The sequence below is a fragment of the Podospora pseudoanserina genome, chromosome 3, assembly GCF_035222485.1.
Source record: "Podospora pseudoanserina strain CBS 124.78 chromosome 3, whole genome shotgun sequence".
NCBI classification, from domain to species: Eukaryota; Fungi; Ascomycota; class Sordariomycetes; order Sordariales; family Podosporaceae; genus Podospora; species Podospora pseudoanserina.
The window spans coordinates 1,923,968-1,951,210 of NC_085922.1; the positions used below are offsets into that span (position 1 = coordinate 1,923,968).

Below are 27,243 nucleotides of genomic sequence, written 5' to 3' on the forward strand. Positions count from 1 at the left end.
CAGCTCTCGTCGATCAAGACGAAAATCTCCTGTATAAATCACCCAAAGCCCCACATTCTCCATGATTGAGTAGTCAAATCAGCGTTCTATCCCAATCGATAGTTCAAACAAAGCAACACCGCCATGACGCCATCTTCAACCTCCTCTGTATCCCTCGATCTAGGTCGCCCAATCCAGTCCGCCACCTCCATATTCATTTCCTCCCAATTCCGAACCAAGCCTCAGCGCCTTATCCTAACAAGATCCACCTCGTTGGCAGGCAAAACAGCCCTCATCACCGGTGCAATCACCGGACTGGGCTACCATGCCGCCCACGACCTGCTATCACTCTCTCTTTCCCACCTCATCATCGCAGTTCGCAACACTGAGAAAGGAGAAGAGGTCGCCTCAGGTTTCCGTCGCAAGTTCCCTTCTGCAACCATCACATTCATGCACCTCGAGATGTCGTCCTACCCCTCCATCCAATCCTTTACTTCCGCCCTGTCAGATAAGCTCTCAAGCACCGACATCACCAAGCCCCTCTGGACATTGCCATCCTCAACGCTGGCGTCGTTTCAGCAAACCTCAGTCTAGACCCTGTCACGGGAAACGACCGTGTCATACAAGTCAATTATCTCGGCACATTCCTCCTAGCCATCTTGTTGATACCCATCATGCGATCTGTCTCTGGCGGCAACCCAGGTAGACTCACCATCGTCTCCTCTGGTGGTGTATATAACTCCAAACTTTCCCCACCTTCCCCCGGCGTCCCCTTTCTGTCATCGTTCAACAACCTGACGACATCCCCTTCGTCGAATGGGAAAGGAGCATACCAAGCAATGAACCACTACTTTGTATCCAAGCTCCTGGGTCAGATGTTTTTTGCCGAGCGGATCCGGAGGGGTTATCTCCCGCCCTCTGATCAACTCATCACCAACCTTGTTGATCCAGGTTTCTGCAAAGGCACCGAGTTGCAGAGGGAGGCAAGTGGTATTTTGCTTGCTGGGGCGATCAGGTTGGTCAAGGCTATTACTGCGAGGGATATCAAGGATGGGGCTTGGACGTATGTGGATGCTGTCGTCACGAAAGGAGCAGAGAGTAATGGTTGCTTTGTGATGGATTGGGAGGTTAGCCCTTTTGGATATCAGATTTATGAGGAAGGTCACATGTCAGTCATGAAGCAACTCTTTGAGGAGACTATGCACGAGTTGGAACTTGCGGGGATAAAGACTGTCCTCGAGGAATTGAGGGCCGCTCGGGAAGGGTGGTGACCCCTAGGGGTGGGCACATGATACTGGGAAGTAAGAATGACAAATGAGACTAGATAACTTCCCGCTGTGCGATATAAAAATCTTGCTATCACTTTAGCGTTTCATATTTATACCCCCGCCAGTTGTGAGTCAACAAATTTGCTTGTGGCGTTCTTTGGAAAGTGCCCGGTTCAAGATGTTGCAAACGAAGGTCCTTTGATAGGCCCATAACATCTTGTTCGGTAGTGTGTTCTAGACCTTGAACTAGATGTTTGCTTTGATGTTATCATTAGTTCATCACTCACAGGACTGAACCACACGCAGTTGCCGCGACGATTGTGCAAAGATTTGTTGGCCCACATCTTGGGTCCCCCTCTATGTCTCATCATGGAGTTTGAGGGTTTGTGAACTATTTTAGGTAGGCGTGGTTACGTTGGATGGGCACGGATGAACAGCGCTTGACCCGGCATTCCTTTCGAAGGACCCTGGATTTGCATGCTTGCTCTAGGGGACCTGCTCCTACCTATTACATAAGTGGGCGGTAAACCCAGGGTCCAGTCTAAAAGTCCTGGGGATGAGTGGGCTTGAAGGAAAGCGGTTGTGATGACAGGATGCATTGCAGCCCAAAAATACAACACGAGTGACATCTTTGCCGTTGATGATGATGTCAACCAATCAGAGGTATAGGATCGCCGGAAGAAACGCTCTCAGGTAATTCGGGTTCTATCTCTTTGAAGCTTGCAACCTCAGGTTGTTTTATGCCAGTGGGATGTCAACAAAGGTCTGGGAAAAGGTGATGCTATTGGTGACGCATGGAGAGAAGAAGCAAGAGGCCGTGGTCCAGGTTGCAAGATGAGGAGGAGCAAGACACACGCAGTGGGCTTACGTCCACGCCCCACATGGCTTGATACTCGCATTCATTGGCGTCCAGAATGAGGTTTTGATGAAACTTTGTCAATTACCTATACACTTGGTTCTGTCTGCAACGAGTTGGGTATCTGTAGATGCTTCATGTTAATCAGCATATCAAGCTTTGAAGGGGGCAGGGCAAGGTCTTTCATGTGAAGCCTCGCTCTCTAAGACTCAACACTTCAATGGTGGGCATTGACAACATAACTTGATACCTAGCTATGTGATTTATTGGACCATTGACATTGATTTTAACAACACGCATCTTTCATGATTCGTACTGCTGGGCATTATAAGCGGAAGTCTTTGAGTTCTAGATTGCGAGCCATCTTGCTGAGGCGTGTAGGATTTGGGTGGATATGCATACTACTGGTAATTTTGTTCCACCCGGTTTCTCTCGACTGCCACACACTGGTTAGTTGAAGAGCTCTTCTCACACGCCAAAGTAACCAGAATCCTGCTTTCTCAGAGTCCGTGACTAGGCTAGAGGCTTTGATTGGATTGGTAAGGTTGTGCAAAGATGAACCGCATGAGCCCATGAAGAACAGGAGCCACAAACTTGAACGGAAAACGCGGTTGGGATTTGGTGAGAGGGATAATTGTCTGAGCTGATGAAGGGTATTTCCGGTCTGCCCAGATCACTATAAAGGAGCTAATCTTGTTCTCTATCTCTTCCTTTCAGCTCTGAACCCTCAAATCGTACGCATCACATAAATCGGATCATCAGAACTGCGACAATCCACCACCATGCCCTCAATTCCTTACCTCTTCGTTGACGAAGAACAGGTGTACTGGACCAGAGAATGGTACCAGGCCTTGACCAAGAGCCGCTCTCTGTACGAACGCTGCCTCATCAAGAGCATCACTCATGTCAAGAATCTGGACTCTATCGTGTCCCATGAGTACCTCCAATTCATTGTCGATGATCAGGATACCTCGTCCGAACCAGAATCATCGCCGAACGCCAGACAAAGCAGGACCAAGTCATTCTCGGCAAGTGGAAGGCTTCTAAATGGGAACCGCTTTCGCCAGGTTCCAATGGGTCCTCGCCCTTCAGCTTCGGCTCCAGTTCCAGCTCCAGCTCCAGCTCCAGCTCCGATTCAGGTGGAACCCAGACCGTCCTTCCTCTTCCGCTTGCATCGCTCAAGTTTGAGAACGATGTCGATTTGAACGTCGTGGATTTCGCGGAAATACTTTACACCACCACAAAGAAGGCCCCGGAATACAGCATCTTTTTTCGTCTCCACTGCTACTGGTGCGCGCGGACCGTTTATGAGTCTGTAAAGGCTTTGAGGTCCCTCTCACGTGAGAAGGAATGGCAGTTCTCTTGGCTTCGATGGAGGCTTGTATTTTTTAAGTCTGATTACAAGGTTGGTCATTGGTTCCATTCCACATCATACTTACCTAGCCCATCGTTGTTGTCGAGCACTGGAAGCTAACCGGGGCACCAAACAAATAGGTAACCACCGAGGAGTTCGAGACGGAATGTGAGACGAACATGCAGCTCGAGCCCACCGCTTCTGCAGCCTCCAACCTGCGTGTCTTTGAGGCCTACATCGGGGAGATCTGGGGCCCTGACTTCAAAAGCTTCGTGGGCGACGATTGGAACATTTATGTAAAAACCCAATATGTTATTTGACCATTGGAAATGACTTCTGACAAGACCAGGCTACCGAGATCGCCCGTTCTGATGCAGCAGATGTCGAATCTGTCCGTCATGAGGTACCTATTCACCCGATTTACTTCCACCTTTTGTTTTATTCAGTACTAACCAGACTGGTGCATGACTCAGTTTGAGAAGTCTGTTGCTGAGGTCTGCGACAGCAGTCTCAACATGCCTTCATGTGAACTAGCCATCAAAACATTCGTGGCGTGCCAAGAAAGAGGTAAGATTGGATCCCTTTTTTTGTCGTTCACTTCACGTTGTCCGATCTTTTCACCAATCGCTGACATTTGCTGCGGAAAAGGAGTCCGAAGTGGCATTGGCAACATCTCCAATGCCTGAAAATTCGGATATGTTACCTTCTGGTTCCATCGTTATAGGTCCTTCTCTCGAGCAGCAGGATCTACTCGATCGTGCTTTGAAGGCATCTGTGGGAGCCATCGTTTTCGAAATTGCTGCATGCGTCAATGCTCCTTGCGCCTCCATGCACCCTGAACTTCATGTTGACGATTCTGACGAAGGCCAGGCGGAGAAGTATTCTGAGCTTGCTGTTGCCAAGAGCTGGACTTGGAAAGCTGGACAAACCCTTCGGGTTCGGTTCCTGGACGGCACCCCCGACTGGCACGAGAAGGTCAAAACCTATGCACGGCAGTGGCTTGCCTATGCTAACCTGAAAATGGACTTTGTCTACGAGACCGATACGGATCCTGTGGAGATTCGCATTTCCTTCAAAACCCAAGAAAACCCACAAGATCCTGTATCGGTACGCTCAGTCGGGGCATGCCTCAGAACAAGGCCACAATGAACTTGCAGGATCCAACAGCTGGTGAATTTGAGGATACGGTCCTCCATGAATTCGGGCATGCCCTTGGTTGCGTACACGAGCACCAATCCCCCGCCGGCGGCATCTCGTGGAACAAGAATCTCATCTACCTTTTTTAAGGCATTGAGCCGCGCAACTGGAGCCAGGACCGTGTCAACCGAGAGATCCTGTACCAGTAAACCGATGAGAAGGTTCAGGAGATGAAGATGCAGTGGTCGAGTTTCGACAGGCAGTCGGTCATGATGTACGAGATCAAACCCTGGATGATAACCAACGGCATGTCTGTCAAGCGGTGCCAGAAGCTTTCTGCCTGGGACAAACACTTCATAGCCATCTCTTATCCCCCCGAGGACGAGGCGAAGACGGACAACGTCAATGCTCTTGACAAGAACTTTGGGTTCCCCTTGTACTGGGCCGCGGCGGGTGGGCATTACGCCGAAGTAAAAGACCTTCTCACCAAAAGCGGGCCAGACGCCAATTTCCGGTCTCTGTTTGACTGGACTGCGCTTCACTGGGCGGCAGGCAATGGACACGAGGGTGTCGTAACCCTCCTCCTCTTGCACGTGGCCAAGGTTGACGTCTTCTCGGACACTCGTAAGACGCCGCTGGATTTGGCGCGCGTTCATGGCAATGCTACCATCATTGAGATGCTTGAAGATGCAAGCAGAGAACAGGCATTGGCAGCGGTGGCGGCTTAGGGGAGGGCCCCCAGCATGTTAAGGATGAGCAATAAAGATTGATAGCTCTGTTAGAAAGGGTATTCGTACAATAGCAATAGATCAGGTTATACAAGGTCTCTATGTTTCCCATAGGTAGTTTCTTACAGGTAGGTAGACTTTCACATAGCATAATCTTGAAGAGAAAGAACTACCGCCATGCATACACTGAAAAAATTGTGAGCATTGAGAGAAAACGCCCCCACTCCATGTCTTTGAACAACCACCAAGTCCAAAACAGTCCAAAAACCTCCTTTTATGACTTGATCAAATTAGCCAGGCTCCCCACCCTCCAAACCCCAAGTTCCTCACTCAATCCCCCCACGCACCCCCCCTCCCCCCCTCACTACAAAAACAACCCCCCCGATCACCAAAACAGCACCCTCCCCGATCACTAAAGATGCAACCCCCCCTATCACTGAAGATACACCCGTTCCTATCACTGCAGAAACATCCCTCCCTATCACTGCAGAAACACCCGCCCCTCGTCGAAAAGAAACAGCCCCCTGTTGACGACCAGAAACATCCTGGCCTGCTGTCGTGGACGGCGTACCGCTCGTCGTTGAAGAGTTTGGTTAGGTTATCTGGTTGGGGTTGCATTGGTGGTTGGGGTGTGTACCCGCAGGTGTGAGGACGGGATGGAGTACAAGACTGTTGGGGTTTGGGCTGGTCGGACTGTGACTGAGATTGGGAATGGGACTGAGATTGAGATTGGGAATGTTGCTGGATGGTTGTTTCGTAAGAAGGAGGAGGATCGGAGGGGGAGGCAGGCTCATCTTGGGAGTTGTAGGGGGTTGTTTTGCTGAGTTTGGCCATGTTTGCGTGATGAATGGATGCCTGGACGAGATATGTTGGCGAGATTCTTGAATTGAATTCAGCTGAATGCAGGCGTTAATAAACACCGATCTTCAAAAATGAAGATGTGCAACCGAAAAGAACTGATGGACCAAAAGTGCGAACATGCCCAGAGAATTATACCCAGCATATAGGATCTTGTGCAGTACTTATGCCGGCTGCCTCCAGTGTTGGCGCCGCCCAGCAGCAGTGGTATGACGTTTCCATTCTGGAGGTTGCTCGGATTGCTCGGGTTCGCACCAATGAGAGAACCGACAAAGGTACGTTCACATTTGACCAAAAGCTTCAGACGCGTCATGCCACACTTTTTGGTCTGATGGTAAGTCGGGTGATTATCTGACCGAATTATTTCCATATCGTGTATAGTTGAGAGTTCTAAGCTAATTCAACAACATGTGACAGGCCCCAGAAATACGCCAAAAGTTCACACATTTCCAAACAACCCTTCAGGAGTCGTCAGCTTCGTCGCCAAAATCACAACCCCTCCAGCCAGACACATGATACCACTGAATAGAGAAGCCTCCAAATATCCCCCATATTTATCCAACAGCACCCCGTTGACCGGCGGCCCAACCAAGATGGCGATAGAACCAACGGCCAAACCCATCCCAATGTAAGTCCCCAAGTTCTGCGGATTAGTCGTGCAAGTTGAAAACGCAGCCGAGTTCGCCGACACAATCGTGCCCGATGTCAACCCAATAAACACAGCATACACCACCAACCCAGCCGTATCAGTAGCCTTGGTCAAGCACAGGACCACAATCCCCGTCGACAATGACCCAAGCCCGTAGATATTCAGTTTCCCATATTTGTCGGCCAGAATTCCTGGTAGGATCCTCCCAAATGTCGATGCTCCATTCACGATAGCCAGCAAATACGACGCCAAGATCTTGTCCATCCCCTTCGACACCGCATACGAGGGCAGAAAAAACAACGGTGTAAACATCCCCAGCAATACAAAGAACCCGGCAGCGACCAACCCCACAAATCTCAGCTCTGTAAACGCTGACCATAGGAAGAACTTCGTCTCTCTCGGCGGCAACCTCGCCCTCAGCGAAAAGCAACAGAACACCATCATAGGCGCCACAATGAACCCTATCACCCTAACCGACCACCCAAACCCCAGACTGGTATCATTCAACATCTTTCCCAAAGCAATAGGGAAGACAATACCTCCAATGCTACTCCCGCTAACCACCAACCCCAACGCTGCAGCCCTCTTCTTGTCAAAATACTGTGACACGACCGCAAAAGCAGGGACTTGTATCATTGCCGACGCTAATCCCGTCAAGACCCCCTGAGCGAGCATGAACTGATAGTATTCTTGACACAAACTCGTCATCATGATGGCCAAGACGTAGAGGATAGCTCCGATACGGATGACCCATGTCCCATAACGGTCAAAGAGTGGACCCGAGATAGCCCCAAAGAGAAACTGCATGCATGCCGTGACAGAGCCGATCCAGGATATTTGATCGGGGGTATGCGATGATAGCTGGTGGGTTCCATAGTATTGGAGAAAGATACCGAAGGAGTTGACGATGCCGAGGCAAGAGAAAAAGATGCAGGCTGCGCCGAGGGCGACGAACCAGGCGCGGGCGCCGCCGTCGGGGGCTGGGCCGTAGAGGTCGGTGAGTGTGGGAGGTGTAGATTCCGAGGTCTTTTCGAGGTCTCGAGGTTGGTCGGGTATGGGTAGCTTCTCAGAGCTGCTTCTGGAGGATGTGCTTTGAGAGGGAGCCGAGGGTTGACCTGAGTCTACCATTGTGCTGAGAGATTGCTGTTGGTACCAAGTTAGAGAAACCAAAACGGTAAACCAACAATATGCGACAAGTGTAGAAAAGAAACCCAAGGCACCGGTGCCTGTACCAGAATTTCCCCTAGGGGATGCCGAGACAGGTTTTTATATAAACGCCGAAGAGGATAGTTGAATAAGTCGCCGAATGTGGATAAGGCCGGGCCGGAGATAAGAATCGCGGACTCGGCATATTGGGTTGGGTGAGCGAGGCCTGGACCAATGACGTCGGGCTGTTGGCTCCGAAGGACTGAATTTCCCGAGTGAATTTCCTGAGTCCTCGGTTAATGTGATGTGAAAATCCCGAAATCTGTCAAAGATGTCGGACATTGTCTTTTATCGACAGAATTTGCCGGCAGATTGAATCGAGATGGAGCATACTGGCCAAGGTGGTGCTGTTCGACGACGGAGAAGACCTGCCGTGTGAGTTGTTCCTTTTCAGTAATGAAAGTTGAGAGTTAGGAAGTCACGCTAACCACAGAGTTCCACTGACAGCTCCTGCATCACTTGCAGAAAACGTAAAATCCGCTGTGATCGGAAGGCGCCATGTGGAAACTGCCTCAAGTCGAAAGGCTCCAGTTGCTCTTACCGTGACCCTCCCCTCTCTCCTCCAAAGGCCACCACTCCCAGAAGTGCAACCTCGCTGCCAAATGACTGTGTCGACGATGAGAACGCCGAACTCGATGTGGCCAGCTGTTTCTCCATCACTACTCCTCCAACGCCACCATCTCTTGTTAACACGACTAATTTGGGCATCGCTGGCACATTTCACATTCACCATGAGTCCCGGCAGGGACAACCGAACGTCGGTGCCTTCAGCATAGCACACAAGACCCGCTACTTCGGCCAAAGCCACTGGGTCAACAGCATTACCCTGGTTCGAGACTTATTTGCGATCCTTGAGCCACACTTCCGCAACAATTCTTCTCCTATCGTCGGGTGCATGCTGGAATGCAAAGGTCTGGCAAAGACATTGAAGTCTCGAGTGCTCCCTTGTTGGCCGTATGAACCACTCTTCGACGTTCCGCCAGACCACGACGATCTGTTACGGAACTACATCTCAACATCAGAAAGCATCTTTCGTGTGATGCATATTCCCTCTTTCACTCGAGATTTCCATGCTCTCTGCACATCGCCAACTCCGCCGACTAATGCGGCCTTCATTGTTCAAGCCAAGCTTGTCTGTGCCATAGGTGCGACTCATACTGACACGGTATTGCGACAAGAAGCCACACAATGGGTACAAGATGCACAAACATGGCTCTCCAAGCCGGACTTCAAGCATCAACTTTCCCTTCAACATCTTCAATCCCATATTCTGTTGCTTCTCGCCCGCAAAGCTGTCGGTGTAGCGGAAGACATGATTTGGATCTCGGTTGGCTCGCTCCTCCGCACAGCCATGTACATGGGCCTGCACCGCGATGGTGTCATTGGAACATCCCCTAATACAAACCTGTTCACATCAGAAATGCGCCGCAGGATCTGGAACACTATCCTCGAGCTATCTGTCCAGTCCAGCCTGAACTCTGGAGGTCCTCCCTTGATATCTCTCCAAGACTTTGACACAAAGCCTCCATCCAACTTGAATGATGAGGACTTGCATTTGGACCAAGCAATCCCCAAAGCAGACGGAGTATTTACCTCTACAGCAATTTCCCTCGCCCTTCGAAAGACACTCCCAGTACGCCTCGCCATTGTCAAATTTCTCAATGATTGGTCTTCACCAGGCGATTACCCAACCGCTTTGAAGCTTGATTCTGATTTCAGAGCAGCATACACACTTCTGGCCAAGTTCCTATCGCACGTTTCTCACTCCAGCAATGCGCCACTCACAAACGTGAACCGCGAAGCTGTCGTGAACCACATCAATCTCCTGCTTAGACGCTACCTTCTCGCCCTCCATCTACCTTTCTTTCTCCCCTCTCTATCCAGACCAGAGTTTGCTTTTTGCCGGGTGGTTGTAGTAGATACAGCACACCGTATCTGGCGAGGTGTCTTTGCTACTTCAGATATTGGCGCAAGCAATGTCGCCAAATCATCCGCTTGTTTTCGGACCGTTTCCATGCAAGTTATCATCGTTCTGTCAACTCATCTTCGAGCGCAAGCTGCCGACCCAATTTCCGGGGGCTTGGTTAGAGAAGACTTGGTGGCGATACTTGAGGAGGCAAAACAGTGGACGTGGAGGTGTATTGAAGGAAGAGAGACGAATGTTAAGGGGTATCTGTTCGCTTGTTTAGTGAAGGCTAATGTGGATGCTATGAGGGAAGGCTTGACCGAGCCTGAGGTGGTGAAAATGAGTCTTGAGGCGGCAGAAGAGGCTATTCGCAAGGCCCGAGAGGTATTGAAAGAACGATTGCGATCCTTGACGAACATGGAGCCATCGTGCGGGGCCGCAACGGTGTTGGGAAATCAAGGTGAGACTGTTGATATATGTGACGGTAACAATGAATGGGAGCAGCCTCAACAGACCTTTGACTTTTTCGGGGACAGTGATGATTTACAAGGTGGAACGGGGATGATGTTGGCGGATGGGGATAATTGGTTTCTAGATTTTGGAAACGGGCTTCTTGTTTGATATTATGCTTCTATGGATGACCTCCGAGTCAACATGCCTTGGGTCCCGAGGGGGTGGTAACTGCCAGTGGGAATTGTTGCGGAGCGGGTAGCTCCTGAGATGACGTTGATGAGGGGTCAGGTGCGGGACGGCCAGTGATATCATCCCGTGAGACACTTCCAAAACACATGTCCTAAAAGAAATGATGCCACTGCAAAACAAACAGCGCGTTCCCGAGCTCAGCGAAAGAGATGTTTCAGTGATCAGTGACGGCAACCAGTCAAACTGAGCGCTGGCCCATGTGATTTCCCTTGTCAGTGTTGCCTGCCGCCATCACCTCAGGCTGCCAGCTGGTTGGGCACCGGCGCCAGCGCACCTCCGCGAGCCCAACGTCATGGATCCAACTCGCAACAAGCGAACGTCGCAATAAAACAGCACTCACTCCGTAATGATTCTCCGTTCTGAAAGCAACTTTGATAACCGCCCCATCGTACATTTCCCGTCTCGTCGCAATGCTGCTGAATCCAATCCACCTCAATCACTTTCACCAGCCCTCCCCACCACCTCCACCACGGCAACATGTCGAGGAAGTGGACCCCTTCGAGGCCCTCTACAACTCCCTTTCCAACCTCACCTTGACCCCCACCACTCTCATCCCCAGAGCCCCAGCAGCCGTCAGCAAACCTATCGCTCCAGCGCCAGTACCACAACCTCAACCAGCCATTGTAGATAAGCAACAAGATGAGCAACGGATTCCTGTCAACCTCATCTTTCCCCCAGGAGACAACGTCATATTTGCACACTCTTCATACTTTACCCGTCCCAAATATGCATTCCAACCGGACCTCCCCAGCGTGCCCCAGGTGCGGGGACAAGCTATCCTCTCACATGGATCTCTGCCATTACCATCACCATACTACCTCCCCGCGCCACAAGCAGGACTGCTGGTCAAGTATGGCGCAGACACCGCGGTTACCTCGACTGAAGCCAAGACATTAATGACCCTCAAACGGTACCTTAGCGACAAGGTCCCCGTCCCCGAAGTCTTTGGCTGGCGACGGGACATCGGAACTGGGGAGCGAGTCCTCTACCTCTCCTTGCCATCAGAGGAAGTAACACTCGAGCAACAATGGCCATATCTATCCGACGCCCAGAAAGAGCACGTCTGTCTTCAGATCAAGGATATGGTTAAATCATGGCGTCGTCTCCAGCCAGGAGGAGTCGAGGTAGTCGGTGAGTTCCCCTCCCCCGTTTTTTGACCAACAGCAACTGACCCCCGGGAAGCAAGCATAGACAACACCCCTCTCAAAGACGAAATCTTCCAATTTCCCTCCTCCCCAGGCCTCAAAATCCCCGCCCCAGGGCCTTTCCCCAACGTCTCCAACTTCCACAGCTACTTCGTCGCCACAGCCGTGGCCCTCTCCCAAACCAAGCAAAAAGATGATACCCCCGCCAAGATCAACTACCAACCTCATCATCTCCTCCCCGACAACGTCCCCATTGTCTTTACGCACGGTGCTCTCCACCCAAGAAACATCATCATCTTTATGAACGAACAGAACCAGCCAATGGTGACGAGTGTGATTGGCTGGGAGCAAGCAGGCTGGTATCCCGCCTACTGGGAGCTATGCAAGGCAAGATATGAGTGCTCCAAGCCAAAAGAGGAGAACATGTCGTTGACAGATTGGGAGAGCAAGTACTTGCCTGCGATTGTCAACTTGGATGGGTTCGGGATGGAAGAGCAGGGGTGGAATGGGAGGGCGCTGTGCCAGTATTGGGACTATTTTGTTGGGTTGATGCATCGGTGGCAGTGAAAAGGGTTCACTTTTGTTGTATTGTATCTATCCGCCATGAGTAGGGACCGGAAGGCATGCCACGGAAGAAAAGCTGGTGACGTTAAAACACGCGGGATTACATTGTTAAATATACCAGCCTCATGTGTCATGAAGGAGGTTTCGAGTATGTATCTGAACATGAACAAGAGGCATCAAAACATTATTGACCCCACCTCCAAAAATGAACCAGTCCTCTTCAACTGGTGAGGGCACTCCTTTACCATATCTGCCTGTCTTAAATAAGCTGTGATCGCCAAACTTGACCTCCTCCCCCCCCCGGCACAAAGTGTACCAGGTAGGAGGACAGGGAGCTACGAAGGGGCCGTCTCCTTTTCAGAGTTGCGAAACCCTACGTCATATAAAATGGAGACTGCCCTGCTTCATGAGAATATAAACCCTAAATGATAGCAAATATGGCCTTTAAGATGATCCAACAGCCCATCAAAGAGAGTCAGGAGGCCTGTTACTACAAAAATCACCATTTCGTCGAAGAATCAACGCCGCCGACGACGACGAAAAATCGAATATAACACCTCGCGCGGTGGGCTATCGGCATCAAAAGATGGCCCTGGGAAGGACCGCGAGCACGAGTGATGTTACGCGCATATTTTCGCATACGCGCGCGCCGAACACCATGGCAACCGATGCAGCCAACGCCATCGAGCATCTCGAGCCGGCAGCTTTTCCATTCACCGGCACCACGACCTGCCTTCGCGAAGACGGCTTGCCCTCGGGGGGGGAGGGGGCATACGTGGCGAGACCATCATACGAATACACACACACTATATAGGCGCAGGAATGGGTATAGGCCAGGCTGGAGACCTGGGACCGGAGCAAGGCCCGGTGAACAGAGGGACATTTACGCCTTCAACCAACTGCCACCGCGACGACGCACAGGCTTGGGAGTGGTGATATATGTGGGCATATGGCCCTGGGAGTCGGACGACATCATGTAAATACAGTATAGCCACCACGGCCCTAACCTATCTTCAGATAGTATGTACGTGCCCGGCAACCAAGGCGGGCCAATAAAACACACACACACACACACACACACACACACTGCGACAGTCTAGGGCGGTTCGATTCTCTTTCCAGCCCTTCAACAAGAGGCCCGAGACCTCACCATCACGATGGTCGAGGGCGCTGTTCCTCTATTTGAAGGCCTCTGAAATAATCAAGAGAGTTTAATAAAAATAGTAGAAAGCATTATAACTGTCTTTCACAGCCTTTCAGGAGAGTCGCACAAGGCCTTTTAAGATGCTCGAGGGGCTCGTGGTTGATTGGTAAACGTTTTGGGTGTCATGGCCGATAGGATGGTAAAAAGGCTTGCGGAGAAGAGCCATGGAATCATGATAGAGGCTAATGAATTCGTGCTCGATGAGGTATTTTACTGGACATGAGGCGGGCGGCGGAAACACCGACTTCTTGTAGGCGCCCAGACTCCCATTTGCGGAGTTCGTCGGGCGGGATTTCAGAGAGGCTCCAAATCTCCAATGTTGACGCTGCGACCCAGGAAGAGATTGGCGGCAAGCTCCGTAATGTTGCGGGGCCGAATGTATAACGATGGTACGATGTTCCGGAGCTCAGGACAACTTCTCCATGTTGTTCTTCTAGTAATTCAGTAAGATGTCGACGAGGTGGAAGAAAACCTACACATATAAGGGACGTTGAGAAAACCATCACGGCTTAAGTGTCGACCGGGAGTCCCTGGCCCCCACTCTGGCTCATGGAGGAAAGAATCACTCGGATGCTCTGGGGCAATAATGGTAAGGTAAGATCAGTTGGCCAGTTGGGTCACTTGCCGGCCATCAATAGGGTAAGTGCACTGGAGATTACGTAGACTCGGGAACGAAGCACAGGCTTAACCTTTCGCGCCCGCCTCGACAAACTGAGCGGCACACGGTTCAAAGATAGCCCCAAGAAGAACTGGGCAAGGGAGCCCACCAAGGAGCACCGCGAAAATGGAAAGTATATATTTCTCGAGTCGAAACTGAGAGGAAGGTGTATGTAAGAATACGACTTGGATCCAGAGTAGGTAGGTTGGAGCTCAATTCAACAGGCTGGGTGGGGGTTAAGAGCGGCAGTCACGGGCGTCGGGGTGCTTTGAACAAGGAGAGAGCAAGAAATGTTCTTACCAGTTGAAGAGGGCTGTTGACCTACGTTTCGAAGCGGCCTTCCTTGAAGATTGCCATCTAATACCTGTTGTTTACTTGATTTTCAGAGATATAAATGAAACCTCTTGACTAGCTATGTTTACATATTTTACAAAAACATTAATCTCGACTATCTCGCAGCAATCACGCAAAGTGCAGCACTAAGACAAATCATATCCGCGAGTACCCTCTGCTTATTTATCTTCAGATGAATATCCTCTTACCTTCTCCCATCTCAGCATGGTTCGCTGACCTTGTGAACAATACCCAATTAGGCCCACCAGGTGATGATGATGATAGAGTTTATTTCCGCAGCCATTATATCAAGGGCGTGTGGCGCAATTGGTAGCGCGTTCGCTTTGCAATAGCATAACCATGCGAAAGGTCTTGGGTTCGATTCCCAACTCGTCCATTTTTAGGATTTTGCTAGCCTGCAAACTGCTAATGTTTTTAGCACAAGCTTTTGTTTGCCCTGGATTCAGATGACACAAACAACCTCAGCAAGTTCTCTGTATTAGTGAGCCACCTCTCTATTTTATGTAGTGATCAAGCTATTTTGTCCCATCCTCTCCCGACATAAGAAAGATGATTCAAACAAGATCAATAAAGCCTCCTCTCGCTCCATCTCATATCTCTACAAAATGCCGTGTCATCCCCTGGCGCAACTAGATTTCAGGCAATAGCACACGATCTCGAAATGGCTGATAACACCGGTAAATTCCTACCTTGCGGTATTCACCCCGTTGTCGGCCCGTTTGTTGTAGAATCAACCCAACGAGAAAGTTGCAGCCTTGTTCAAGCATTTCAGGATAATATCCATGAGCAGGTAATGAATCAGGCCATTCGGTCTCTTTGAGCTCCAAGAGAAATATGGGATCTGATGGTGGGATTTCCTTAGTCCATTCAACGTCCAAACCACAGCCTAAGATGCATGACGGGTTATGATCGAGTCTATTTATCATTGCCCAAGGATTTTTCTCCAGCACCTCGTTTTGATTGTGTGAGTCGGACAATAACGATTCAATGGCCTCAATCTCAGGTTCACGTTCAGATTCCTGACGAGTTTCAAGCCGATGCCGTGGTGTCCTGCCTTCGCTGTTTGGTGCCGCATAATCACTAACCACAAAGTAGCCTTGACAAGCAAATACAGATTCGCAGCGTAGCCGCACATTGATATTGGTTGACGGCTCCTGAACATCTTCACAGCCAGGGGGTTGACAGTGATATCATGAAGGTCGGCGCAAGATACGGTGTTGAAACTGTCCAAAATATCAGTGGACCAGTCATCCAATCCGCCCGTCGACCGACCGACATATGTTAAATACTGATAAGTTAAAGGTGCTGAAAGAGACGCTCAGGACCATCTTGGTGCTGTGGGTGGGTTGATTCGTCCTTGACACCTCGACTTGGGGTGCTGGTTCGGCGGTTCTGTTTCAGGTTCATTCTCGCAAGCTCCAAACTAAGTCATTAATGAAATTCTCTTTCCACAAACCGGTGAGGAATTGATCATTTGTAGTACTGACGATATGTTTCGCTAGCCCGGAGATAGCGATGAGTCGATCCTTGTCGAAACATAGGCTTGCCTGAGAAACCTCTGACGCTGGGCCCTGATCGCATTCCCAGTACACTCCGTCATTCGTAAAATGCAGAGTACGACTAGATAGTTATCTTTCATGGACAATCCATGCTCTTCCAGCAAGCTTGTTTCTAATGTGCCGTCTGTGTTGTCCGAATTTCTCAACTCGACAAATGTTTAGAAGATGGCGCCCATCGCTTGACATTGTTTGACAGCGCCAGCGTGGGGAGCGCTCGAAAACTTCTGTCATGAGCGCCGACTCTCGGGTCCAGTCAGATGTGCTATCTTGGAAAATACACAATGAATCGACCCAAAGATATTCAATCCCAAAGTAATGGGTGATTTCTATGGCATCCCGATATGTCTTTGACAAGGCTTCCGGCGGAGCCTGCTGGCGGAAGCTGTCGAATGTATCGGTAGTCAGGGCGAGGACTCTCAGGTCGCCCCAGTAATGACTATGCGTTGCATATCTAGCATTTGGACGGCCCTCGTCCATCAAACGCAAACGCACCGAATCGCGGGAAACTTCGGACACTCATATAGGCAAAAGGGTGTTGCTGAAGGAGGCTCTCCGCAAGTGTGACCTGTGGCGTGTTTCAAGCCAAAATTTACTCAAGTGTAAGCGTCTCTAGTGCTTGGCGAACAGATTCGGGAGTCATATTCTGGCGCTACATATTAGAATCAGTCATGGCTACTTTCCAGAGCCCAAGATTTATCATACCTCGATAGTCTGTCAACATGGCTTTAACTGTGCACTGAATATATCTTGTGAAATTAACATCTTCCATCGGGTGGTGGTCTTGTGCGCCGGTGCGAGTGGGTGTATCCATCATTGAATCGCGGGTTTCTTCGACGCTATGTTGTTTTGCCAACTCAACGTCGCCAGATGTGTAAGGAATCTCAAGAGTAAGAACTACTTCGCTGCCTCCAGTCGACAGTAAATACCACCCATGGACGCGCTCAGGAATCGTGCCAGGTACATCTGATGTGTGGCTCTCAAGGCCATGCCTTGAGAACTGAAAATAGATGTCGCACCCTGCAGCAGATTAGGCCAGAAGCTCCGAAAATGTGTTGTATTGAGAGCCTCTACGTTTAACAAACTGCCCCCCGGGGGGAATTTTGAGGGCCGGGATCGAAACAGCGGCCACAGTCGTCCACCATAAACTTGCACTTCTCGCAAACCGTCGCTAGAGGCCTATACCATGGCGGGTCAATTGTATGTGCAGGCGTGGAATCTGAATTCGATAGAGAGTGGGAACCGGCGGTGTTCGTAGAATCGGTAGACTTGTACGCGCTCATCGTCCTGAAAATAGTCAAGTTCGTCGTTGCCGGGGGGAGGGGCGTAGCACACTGCGATGATTTCGAATCGTCTGCAGTTTGATACCCAACGCTCAAGGCAAGTTGAGGACAGTGCAGTGTCAAGAAGAAAGACTCCCTCCCCAAATTATTCGACACAGGACTGCGACACAAATCACATGCTCAAGCAGGGTTTTGGAACCTTTCATAACTCAAAAACGAACCATATTATTGCTCTCATCAAACACAGAGTGGGGACTCATGTTGTCATCTTCCACAAGTGAAACCGTCACTCATCAAAATCACATCACAATCTCAAATTAAAAGCCATCGAAATATAAGCCGGCAAAGACATCAGATTCAAAAAACAGATGAGAAACTGCAAAACCCGCTAGCTAAACTAGATACATCGCTTCGCTCAAATGCAAAAAAAGACCGTACATGTTTCCACCCCTCTCTTCCCCTGCCAGGCCTGAAAAGCGAGAGAAAGAGTGAGATGAAAAACAGAAAGTATTTCATACAACCCAGCACCAGCAATCCTTCCAGGTTTGCCATCCCGAAGACAGTCCTCCAGAACCCATTGCTGTTGTTGCCTTCAGGCGTCCAAATCTGACTGCAGCAGATTATACCATGACCGCATTTACAAGATGCCGCAGGTGAGAACGTTGAGGGTGATGGAGCCCTAATGAGTAATTATTAGTGATTTATATGTTAAGAGAGTTCCAGGGAGGAATCTTACAGAGGCAGGAGCGTCAACGTTGCAGCACTTGACAACACCGGAGCAGGTACCGCCAACGACGCCGAGGACGCAGCTAAGGAAGCCGATCGGGATGCCGAGGATGGGGGCGGGGTTGCAGCAGAAGGGCTTCTCGTTGTTAACGGAGCACTGGTTGACGGGGGTGCCACTGTCGTCACCGCCGCCAGTGCGGGCAACGACAACATTATTGTTGGCGACGTCAGCTGCGGGGAGAGCAGCGGCGGTCATGGCGACGGTGAGGATGGTGATGAGGCTGGAGAACTGCATTTTGGCGGTGGAAGAGTTGGTTGTTTTGAAAAGCAAGAAAGTGTTCGATTGTTTGGAAGGCTGAGTTGGAACTGCTGGAGTAACTGTTGATGTTGATGATGAGAGCAGTTTAATGTCTGATAAAGGGAGAAGAAGGGAGTTTATATAGAAATTTAGAGAGTACGCTTTCAGTCATATCAGCCATGAAAGTCATCCTTATTCAAAATTGTGCCTCTCATCCAACCTGTCATCCCGGCCTTCTGCTTGCATTCGGACGGCTTCCTTGATTTTGATTGCGGGCTTCACCTAGATCAACATTGCATTTTCCTATTTTGAATCTGCAAAATAGCCTCAAGAGTGCTATACCTTGTCGTGTGGTGAAACCAAGGAGGCGAAGAGTTGGAGTACTGCTTGGCAAACCTTCAGGAAGCAAAAGTGTCACAGCATCTACGACGCCTACAAGAGCCCCAAGCCTGCTGCGACCCTACGACAACCAGTCAATGCTACGATGTCCCGTTTCCATGCATGATGACGATCATTGACAGGTTCAGCTCGCCAAAAGCCGTAATATCATGATGTAGAACGTGAAGCCGGAGCATACGTCAGTATGTCCGGCGCTTTCTGCTCGAGCTAACTGTCAACAAGAGAAACTCAAAGCTATGCATCATACTGCATCTACCAACATATCTCTCCCATTGTCAGTAATAATGTGGCGCGTATGAAGACTCGGTCCGAACGCCAGCGCTGTAAGGGAAATGAGGCCAAGGTGGTTTGGCCGAACATCGGAAGAGTGAGCAATGAAAGCCATTGGACTGTACTCCTTCTAATTCTTCATGTACCTACCTAGGAGCAGCCTCGTGAATAACTGTCGAGGCACTTGTGTAATCCGATCTCTGCTATGTGAAGAAGATCCGTACAGCTACAGGCTAAAGATGATTGGAAGAACAATAGAGACACAAAGGGGAGATGGTGTCGTGGGAAAAGGGGTCAAAAATGCGGCCAAGGAGGTTCACGATCATGTACTAGTGTCGTGTTGTGTAGCATGAAGCAACATGATCTGATCTTGACGGTGAGCTATTGGCAGCAGAAGGTGGTGTCGAGGAGACGGCAGGCGACGGCAACTCCCCGAGGGGATGCAGGAGCATTGGAGTGGACCGACCAACCATAGGCACAGCTACGAAAAGCTTTCCACGGTCAGTCCACCCGCAAATTGGTCGGCTGCCAATAGAACCACACCCCAGCACACCGGAAAATGCGGGGGACAAGGGAGTGCTGCATCGTGCGGACTATTTCGAGAGTGATGTATGTGTTGACTGTAAAACAAATCTCCATGCCACGTAACTGAGACAGTGTGCACCGTTTTCTGTCTTTCGAAATGCATCACCTGCATCCAAAGTACTGGCTGGTCCCCTAAATCAAGGTTGAACGGCCAAGTTGTTGCGGGAAGTCGGTCATTTGTTCACAATAATCAAAGCAGTGCTCCTCAGCTCTCCACAAAATCAGCTTGTTTCTGTTGAGCTTCTCCCTTGTCTGGAGGACTCAGCTATGCCCGGCCCGGAGCGCTTGCCCCGAGAAAGGCCTGTGGTGATGTCATCAGGTGGACTTGCCGGCCCAGAGAAAAGTCAATGAAGTGCACGACAGAAGTCCCTGCCTAGGCCAGATGGTTGGGTCGAAGCAACGAAACCCGAAATGCAAAACCAAGGCTCCTGTTCCGATGGTGTACTACCCGACCTCATAGCGAGTTGCCGCCTGAAACCATTAAGTGTCATATTTCGAGACTGTCAGTAATAACCTAGCAAGAACAGAAAACAGCGGGTGGGCGTTTCTCTATGACACTGTCAGTATCACAGCGGCTGAACAAACTGACAGCTCAGATCATGAGAACATGGACTACACGAGACCACCCAAAACACTTTGTTCACCGCCACTACTTTCCAACTGAGTACGACGGCTTTGGAGGCTCGCTTCAGAGCTGAAAACTCAGAAATGACAACACACATTCAACCACGGCTCGAATCCTATTGACTGGCCTTGACCAAGCCCGAGCGTTTGCATTACCCGGGCCATTGCAACATCGGCAACCGAAAAGTTGTCATTGCTCGCTGTCATGCAACACAGCTGTTCATTCTCCGCAGATTGCGCCTCACAATAACAGGATGTTGGCAGATGCAGATGCTGCAGTCTGCAGCAGCCGCCTTGTTGCTTCTCTTAATCATCCTCCTTGCTCGCCAACTTTTTCTATTCTCTGACCGTGCCGATCCTTTCTCTATCCAGCATGATCGACACTCATACACGCTCGTCTTCCCCTTGCTCCAGCCTTAAGCTTATCTCAACCTTCACTACCTTGCAGAAAAGGCCAAGCCGGGCAATAAGCGGGAAGGATTTGACTGCGAGAAGCGGACTGGGAGTCGCGGGTAGTTCCGTTTTGGCTGACGTTGATGTTGTGGACATCGAATCATGACAATTGGCAGGTTTGGCTTCTAGCTCTTTCGATTAACCGTCAGGCCACACCTTCATGATGTCTACTGACGCAAAGGTGCCCCAATGCAGCCAGCCCCGAGACCGCTCACCACATGATGCCAACTGTCGTTCGGTCTCCCGTCCTTCTCACGCCTCGTTCACTACTACTGTCCATGACAGACCGACAGTTGAAAATACTCCGGGCAGATCGACAAGCTGCAGCTTGATCCTCTCTCGAATCTCGATATGGTAACCACCCATGATACGGAACGTGTCCCAACGTTTGATTTCTGTGGGCACCCACACCTGGTTCGAGATGATGTCTGAGACCTTGGAACTTCGCAGGTGGAACAGTTGATCATTACCATTCTTGGGATAGCTGCTGTCGAAGTTCTGGCTCAACGATACAGCAAGGAACTCGACACACTTGGACTGGGGCTCTATCAAGGTTAATGGCAGCAACAAATTTGAAGGAAGCATTGAGGCGTTCCGGCATTTACACCAGGTTTATCCGAGGCCTGCTCCGATCATGATGGAGTCAAATTCTGGGGGTCAACCGGATACCCCCCTCAAGACTAGTTTTTGGGTTGTGGCAATGTTCTCCTGGCTTTCTCCAAATGCATCAAACCACCAGAGAGACGGGTGGATTCCCATGGAAAAGCCTATGTTAGGAACTTAGGATTGTTGATATGGACACATGATCACGGATCTCAGCAGCCACGAAGCTCTCGATCATGGAGCAGAAGATAATCACAGGTGACAGGCTGTTCATGTATCAGACATTGACGCCAGCTATTGCGTCTTGAATCTCAGCCGGATTAGATCCATGCTCTCGATGACTGCATCTTCAAAACACATTCATCTAGAGCTGCGCATTTCGAGTCCTCAACTTGTCAACTGTTGGAAGACTTGAGGTAGGTGGAGCCAAGTCACGATTCAAGCTTGCGGAGCGAAGGAGGCCTCAACACGACAAAAGGTAAGCATATCCTTGGGACTACTTGTACACTCTCACCATAACATTTTTCTAACATCACAGCATAGGTCAAGGTTCTATAGTGTAGCGGTTAGCACTTCGGATTCTGAGTTACCAGAGCCATTCCGGCAACCCCGGTTCGAGTCCGGGTAGGACCTCAGCAACAACACTTTCTTTTACCAATTATGCCTTAAACCCGTTAATAACGGTGGGCACTGATTCTTTTTCTCTCCTCCACAAGCCACAGAGAAAACCGCAAATCCTCTCAGCCCTAAAAGCCGTTGGCTCCACCTCCTTTCGTTCAACCCCTGAACCTTGCTTTTAAGCTTCGCACACAAGGACCACCCACGAGAAGCTCAGATACATGCTTCAAAAGCAAAACTTCCGCCCAGCAGATCTCAATGTATACGGCTCAGGCGATGCATGTCGCCCGGCTAGCTCAATCGGTAGAGCGTGAGACTCTTAAGGAGTTCCTCCGTCAAATCTCAAGGTTGTGGGTTCGACCCCCACGTCGGGCTCAATTCCCGGCATCGAATGTGCCATATTTTTGCTTATTTCGTCTTTTTCTTTATTTGTACAGCATATGTTTGGTAATTGGCAGTCAGATCTCTGGATCTACAGGAGAATGATATCCACATGGAAGTTGACAAGTGTTTCTCCACACCTTATTTGACTAGGATTGATATTGCTCGTTGCTGACAGCGCAGGCTCGAGATTGTATCTATTGCATATCTCACACCATTGGAAACCCCCAATATATTTCCTGTTGCTGCGGACGTTTGTGGTGCCCGGTCTCGGTAAGCCGATATTTGGTCTGGTATGACTCGAGATAACTTAGGCTGTCTAGTATTCTTCATGATGTGTGCTAATCTGGGATCTCAGGGTCCAGGGGTCTTCTCAGGTAACATTGGAGGCTGGTGGAGGTTGCACTGCATCAGATATGTCTCGGCTGTTGGCAGTTTTGATCGTATACCGTGTATTGTGTTGTCCATTCGGTGAAAAGTGGGCGTTTTCCCATTGGTGTCAGGTGTCACGGAGGCTTCTGTTATGAAACATTGATGCTCAATATTTCGGGAGGGGCTTCGACCCTGGACTGTGAATGTCTTCTGGCACATGGAAATAGAGAGATGGTTAGCCATAACCCCATGGGTGAATTGAACAATATATGGGTGACATTGAGAGATGTGCTAGTGCAATTGAGGTGCTAGGTGATTGATGGTTGAGTTGACCGTGACTGAATCCAAGTCATATATATAGATGAATTCTCATGATGAACTCTGCAGCATGAAGAATGCAAAGAAACGTGAGCTCTGTTAAGGGCTTTTATCACTGTGCTGGGATCAGTTTGGGCTTGCGGTCAGGGATGAAAAACTTTGAGAGCTTCCGACAAATAAAATAAAAGTTAACCTGCGGGCCAGGCCGGTGGTGATTCACAATAGCCATCAGACTCATCAGTTGTTGAGAGATAGCCGTTTACGCCATCTGCTCCTGCTTTTTCCAGTTGAGAACACTCAGACGACCATGTTTCAGTTGCGCCTTCATTTAGCCACACCGAAGATTACCACAACCACATAAAAGTTCAGAAACTTCACAGAATTTGTTGGCAGCTATCATGAAAAGCCTCAAATCCACTCACAATCTCAACCGGTAAACTCAAGCCCGCATGGCTCAGTGGTAGAGCGCATCACTAGTAATGATGAGGTCGTCAGTTCGATTCTGGCTGTGGGCAGTCAAATTTATCTTTCGCGGTTTCATTTCGCTATTTTTGTCTCCCGTAGCATTGTTTCCCCATTTCTTTGCAAAATCCCAATTCCCAAAACATCAGGCCACATTTTGGTTTCCGGCCCCAGTTGAGCGCTTGTCGCGGGGCGCACAGTTGACCCAAATCTGCGGGACCCCTCCCCCGATTGATAAGTGTGGCTTGCCAAGGATCCACTAATTCTGGCCCGAATTGGCATCGCTGGCGCGGGGAGCTTGGACCTCTCTGAATGTGGATATCCACCCACCTCACCTGGACCTCACAACCCAACCACAACTCCACAGTGGCTCCTTTTTTTTCTGGAGTGCTTTTTGGGGCTGGTCCTTTTTTGAATCTGTGCTGGTTCCATTTCACTTTGGCAAAGAGTCAAATAAGAAGTCAGATGAGTGGCGCATCGACGGGCACCACCAGGGACCACCGCAATAACTAAGCAGAGAGCGGCGCTAAAAACTGCAGGTGTTTGAACGTCTCTCCTCTCTTCCATTTTCATCACTCTCATACGATCACCTCAGCTATCAACACCTCTTTCTTCAAAGTGCAGGAGATACCTCATCATCATCAGCCAGAATACGATAAAAGAGAGCAGCAAAATGTCGTCACCAACATCCGGCAACAGCCCGGTGAGAAGCGGGATGGAGACCCCGCCTACGCCTCACCCCATCTCGGATGAGGTCCTGCGCGCCGTTTACGCGTCAGATATGGAAATGTACCCCGCGGGGCTGTCGTACGACAGACTCTGCAGCTGGGTGGCGGCCTGTCCCGAAATGTCGATATGCTGGTCATCACCCAAGACGGGAATACTCGGTGTGGTTATTGTCTTGCCCATGTTGAGGGAATACTGGGAGGACTTGTTGGTGGGAAAACTGAAGGAGCCTACTGTCGACGCGCATACCATGTTTCCTCACGACAACAAGAGGGAGCAAAAACCACTGGCGGAACATGTTGAGGTGGCAGGGGCCAGGCAGATCGGCAACGGCAAGGCACCAAATGGAAGGATATCTGCCGTGCAGGAGAACGAGGTGCAACAAGAGGTTGGACTGCATGTTTATCACATCGAGCGGTTAGCTGTCGAGCCACCTACCTCGAAGCAGAGGAGGTTTTCAGAGATTGCTATGGAGGAGGTTACGAGACGGGCGGCGGAGAAGAAGGGGTGGAAGGTTGTTGGGTTGTCTGGTATGTCTTGCTTTTACCCTCACCTCATATGGCGGATGGTAATACTGACGTAACAAACAGCTCTCGTCGCGACAGATGGTGGGAAAAGGACGTTTCAGCGCATGGGCTTCAAGAACACCGGCTACAGAGAGCTGTTTGTCACCAAGGTAATACGCAGGCCTTCGTATGCCGCCATTGGCATCGGGAACAGTCCCAGCATCCCCGAGGACGCTGTTGACGAGCCCGAGGAGCTGGACATGCTCTACATCTACCCTGAAGATGGAGCGGGGGGCAAGAGCGTCAGTGAGATTATTGGATATGGCCGGACAGTGGTTGCCATGTCTGAGATGACTGTCAAGCGCGTCAGTCAGGAGGAAGGGGAGCTACCAAGTCTGTTAATGTCAAGTAGTGGGAATGGCTGTGCATTGAAATTATCGAGCTCGATTTGAGCAGTTGGATAATGAACAGCAATCAATGCACAGCCAGGGAGCAAATAAACGAAGCAACATCTCTACTCCACTTGCTTGTACCATTTCAATTCTGGTCTATCCAACCGGAGTCAGCTCCGTGGAGATACTGCTGATGACCCAGGAAGATCCAAGCTCCGGGACGTCTACTGTGCGGGGATAAGAGACATTGCTGTCTCGGTTCACGACTGCCGGTATCACTGCGTCTACGGCCCGTCTGCATACAACCCTGCGATCTGGTGTCTATGGCACCCTAAATGGGGGGAAAATGCGGAGGTGGAAAGACAATGTTGATTGCTTTCAGCCCAAGCAGAACAACATCGAGGGACTGCAGCGCGGGTATGTTGGACGGACAGAGCCGGAATCCAGGCCTGATGATGCGGCAACTGCCGTGGGTCAATGGGCCAGCCACGGCCTCGAGGAAAGATTCCAGCTGGATCATGTTGCGATCGGTGGTTTCGATGTTGCGATCGAGAGACAGGATCAACAATGTTGCTGCCCAGTTACACGAAACAGTCTCCCATTGGGCGTTTGTATGAGTCGTCGTTGTCATGGATTGATGGGTTTGACGCTGGTCTATCTATCGGAGGTCATGGAAGAAGAGTTGTCGAATGGGGGGGATGGTAGGGGCAGACTCAAGTATAAAGAGGCGGTCTCTTGCCCTCGAGAGAGGTCAAGCTTTTCATCAGCATCAACCAACCTCTCGAGCAAACAATAAACCACAAGAATCATCCCAACCATCAAAATGAAGTTCACCGCCACCACCGCCCTTCTCACCCTCCTCACAACCGCCACCGCCCTCCCCTGGTCCTTCAAGAGTGCCGGCAATGGCAAGCACTCTGATGAGATCACGTACGTCTCCTTCCCCCTCACCCTCTATCACCCTTTTCTGACATCGGGTAATAGCCTCCACCTCACCCTCGACAAAGGAACCACCACCGCCCACCACCGCCCCCCCAAGTCAAAGTCGGAAGAGATGAAGATCATCATGGGCATGTCCGATGTCTGCCTCCGCGTCTGCTGGCCCGAATCGCCCAAGTGCCCAGAGGAATGGGTAAGCATCATTCATCATCGGAAGCAAGCGCATGGAGTAATTGCTGATGGCCTGTGTCATTGTAGTCACCCAAGAACATGGGCAGCGACGAGGATCCGTGCTGGACTTGCTGCAGGAAGATGGAGCATGATCTTTGAGCACGAGACATTTCTCAGTGGCAAAGGGGTCGCTGGGTTTTGGGGCATTTGGTAGCTGTTGAAGGGACATGTCGGAAGTTGGATTACATATACACTCCTTTGAAGATAGCTTACCCTTCCTAGGGTTTCATGTTAACGAAGGTTGAACGGTTAATGCCTGGGATGACAGATAAGAAAAAGGTGACTAGAAAATAGAAACACTGTTTCTGCAACTTTGATGGCATCTTGAGGTGAAATCTTGGATATGCATGGCATGTTCATGACCCTCGGCTCTGCTTCCGTTCGATAGCTAACAGTAGGCAGGTTAACCACATCGGTGGAGAGTTGATATCAAATACGAGGCATTAAAGGATCACGGCTAGGCATCTCGACTATCTCAACATATTATCCACTATATTTCTATGGCCCCTTTTTATATAGCAATTGTGATTTGTTTGTTGCTGACAGGATACGCGTTGGACGCGCTAGGTAAACTCGACAACTCCCACCACAGGTAAGCTCTGAAGATAGTCATCAGAGACAAGAAAACAGAGAAAATGGGTAACGATAAACTGTTGTAGTGAGAAAGAAAGCAGCAGGCACAGTCAAAAAATGACAAAAGAGATGCCCAATAACAGGATTGAACTGTTGACCTTCGCATTACCGTATGCTGGTTTCCCAGTATTAGTACGACGCTCTAACCAGCTGAGCTAATCGGGCTGTTGTGGAGATTGCTGATGTTCCACGGCGATGTGGTTCTCATTAACAAGTGGAGCCCTTTTCCTGGAGGGTCTCGAATGCAAGTTGGACACTAGGAACAGTCCTGCATATGCTATCTATTCATACAAATTACAA

At 50.1% G+C, this 27,243-nt stretch overlaps 9 protein-coding genes and 5 non-coding genes across 14 annotated transcripts; 12 read left to right on the top strand and 2 right to left on the bottom strand.

The window, feature by feature from the left end:
• Positions 1-123: 123 nt before the first annotated feature.
• On the top strand, positions 124-573 carry QC764_0052910 (uncharacterized protein; the record flags this gene model as incomplete). The annotated part of the gene is made up of 1 exon (XM_062940438.1): positions 124-573. One exon carries the CDS (start codon positions 124-126, stop codon positions 571-573), a length of 450 nt encoding a protein of 149 aa, XP_062801683.1.
• Positions 574-653: 80 nt separating this feature from the next.
• On the top strand, positions 654-1,250 carry QC764_0052920 (uncharacterized protein; the record flags this gene model as incomplete). Its single annotated transcript, XM_062940439.1, has 1 exon — positions 654-1,250. One exon carries the CDS (start codon positions 654-656, stop codon positions 1,248-1,250), a length of 597 nt encoding a protein of 198 aa, XP_062801684.1.
• A 5,096-nt stretch (positions 1,251-6,346) lies between these two features.
• Positions 6,347-6,696, top strand: QC764_0052930 (uncharacterized protein; the record flags this gene model as incomplete). Its single annotated transcript, XM_062940440.1, has 2 exons — positions 6,347-6,514; positions 6,598-6,696. 2 exons carry the CDS (start codon positions 6,347-6,349, stop codon positions 6,694-6,696), a joined length of 267 nt encoding a protein of 88 aa, XP_062801685.1.
• On the bottom strand, positions 6,620-7,957 carry QC764_0052940 (uncharacterized protein; the record flags this gene model as incomplete). Its single annotated transcript, XM_062940441.1, has 1 exon — positions 6,620-7,957. One exon carries the CDS (start codon positions 7,955-7,957, stop codon positions 6,620-6,622), a length of 1,338 nt encoding a protein of 445 aa, XP_062801686.1.
• A 400-nt stretch (positions 7,958-8,357) lies between these two features.
• On the top strand, positions 8,358-10,562 carry QC764_0052950 (uncharacterized protein; the record flags this gene model as incomplete). The annotated part of the gene is made up of 2 exons (XM_062940442.1): positions 8,358-8,410; positions 8,483-10,562. 2 exons carry the CDS (start codon positions 8,358-8,360, stop codon positions 10,560-10,562), a joined length of 2,133 nt encoding a protein of 710 aa, XP_062801687.1.
• A 491-nt stretch (positions 10,563-11,053) lies between these two features.
• Positions 11,054-12,652, top strand: QC764_305610 (uncharacterized protein; the record flags this gene model as incomplete). The annotated part of the gene is made up of 2 exons (XM_062945668.1): positions 11,054-11,774; positions 11,826-12,652. 2 exons carry the CDS (start codon positions 11,054-11,056, stop codon positions 12,353-12,355), a joined length of 1,251 nt encoding a protein of 416 aa, XP_062801688.1. The 3' UTR covers positions 12,356-12,652.
• Positions 12,653-14,859: 2,207 nt separating this feature from the next.
• QC764_0052970 lies at positions 14,860-14,944 on the top strand. Its single transcript has one exon. It is a non-coding gene; the product is annotated as a tRNA-Ala (tRNA).
• A 2,796-nt stretch (positions 14,945-17,740) lies between these two features.
• QC764_305630 (uncharacterized protein) lies at positions 17,741-19,091 on the bottom strand. The gene is made up of 2 exons (XM_062945669.1): positions 18,144-19,091; positions 17,741-18,086 (listed from the first exon to the last, which is right to left on the bottom strand). Exons 1-2 carry the CDS (start codon positions 18,344-18,346, stop codon positions 17,765-17,767), a joined length of 525 nt encoding a protein of 174 aa, XP_062801689.1. The 5' UTR covers positions 18,347-19,091; the 3' UTR covers positions 17,741-17,764.
• A 2,822-nt stretch (positions 19,092-21,913) lies between these two features.
• On the top strand, positions 21,914-21,998 carry QC764_0052990. The gene has a single exon. It is a non-coding gene; the product is annotated as a tRNA-Gln (tRNA).
• Positions 21,999-22,268: 270 nt separating this feature from the next.
• Positions 22,269-22,358, top strand: QC764_0053000. Its single transcript has one exon. It is a non-coding gene; the product is annotated as a tRNA-Lys (tRNA).
• A 1,139-nt stretch (positions 22,359-23,497) lies between these two features.
• Positions 23,498-23,569, top strand: QC764_0053010. Its single transcript has one exon. It is a non-coding gene; the product is annotated as a tRNA-Thr (tRNA).
• Positions 23,570-23,804: 235 nt separating this feature from the next.
• Positions 23,805-25,200, top strand: QC764_305640 (uncharacterized protein; the record flags this gene model as incomplete). The annotated part of the gene is made up of 2 exons (XM_062945670.1): positions 23,805-24,772; positions 24,833-25,200. The coding sequence occupies exons 1-2, from the start codon at positions 24,190-24,192 to the stop codon at positions 25,198-25,200; spliced, it is 951 nt and encodes a 316-aa protein (XP_062801690.1). The 5' UTR covers positions 23,805-24,189.
• A 763-nt stretch (positions 25,201-25,963) lies between these two features.
• On the top strand, positions 25,964-26,620 carry QC764_305650 (uncharacterized protein; the record flags this gene model as incomplete). The annotated part of the gene is made up of 3 exons (XM_062945671.1): positions 25,964-26,070; positions 26,125-26,272; positions 26,338-26,620. 3 exons carry the CDS (start codon positions 25,964-25,966, stop codon positions 26,407-26,409), a joined length of 327 nt encoding a protein of 108 aa, XP_062801691.1. The 3' UTR covers positions 26,410-26,620.
• Positions 26,621-27,013: 393 nt separating this feature from the next.
• Positions 27,014-27,108, top strand: QC764_0053040. The gene has a single exon. It is a non-coding gene; the product is annotated as a tRNA-Ile (tRNA).
• The last annotated feature ends 135 nt before the right edge of the window (positions 27,109-27,243 follow it).

Excerpts from the sequence above, each read along its gene's own strand:
- QC764_305630 (XM_062945669.1), bottom strand. The coding sequence starts at position 18,346 with ATGTTGTCGTTGCCCGCACTGGCGGCGGTGACGACAGTGGCACCCCCG. Across the intron at positions 18,087-18,143 it reads ACGTTGACGCTCCTGCCTCT|GGCTCCATCACCCTCAACGT; the intron begins GTAAGATTCCTC and ends ATTACTCATTAG.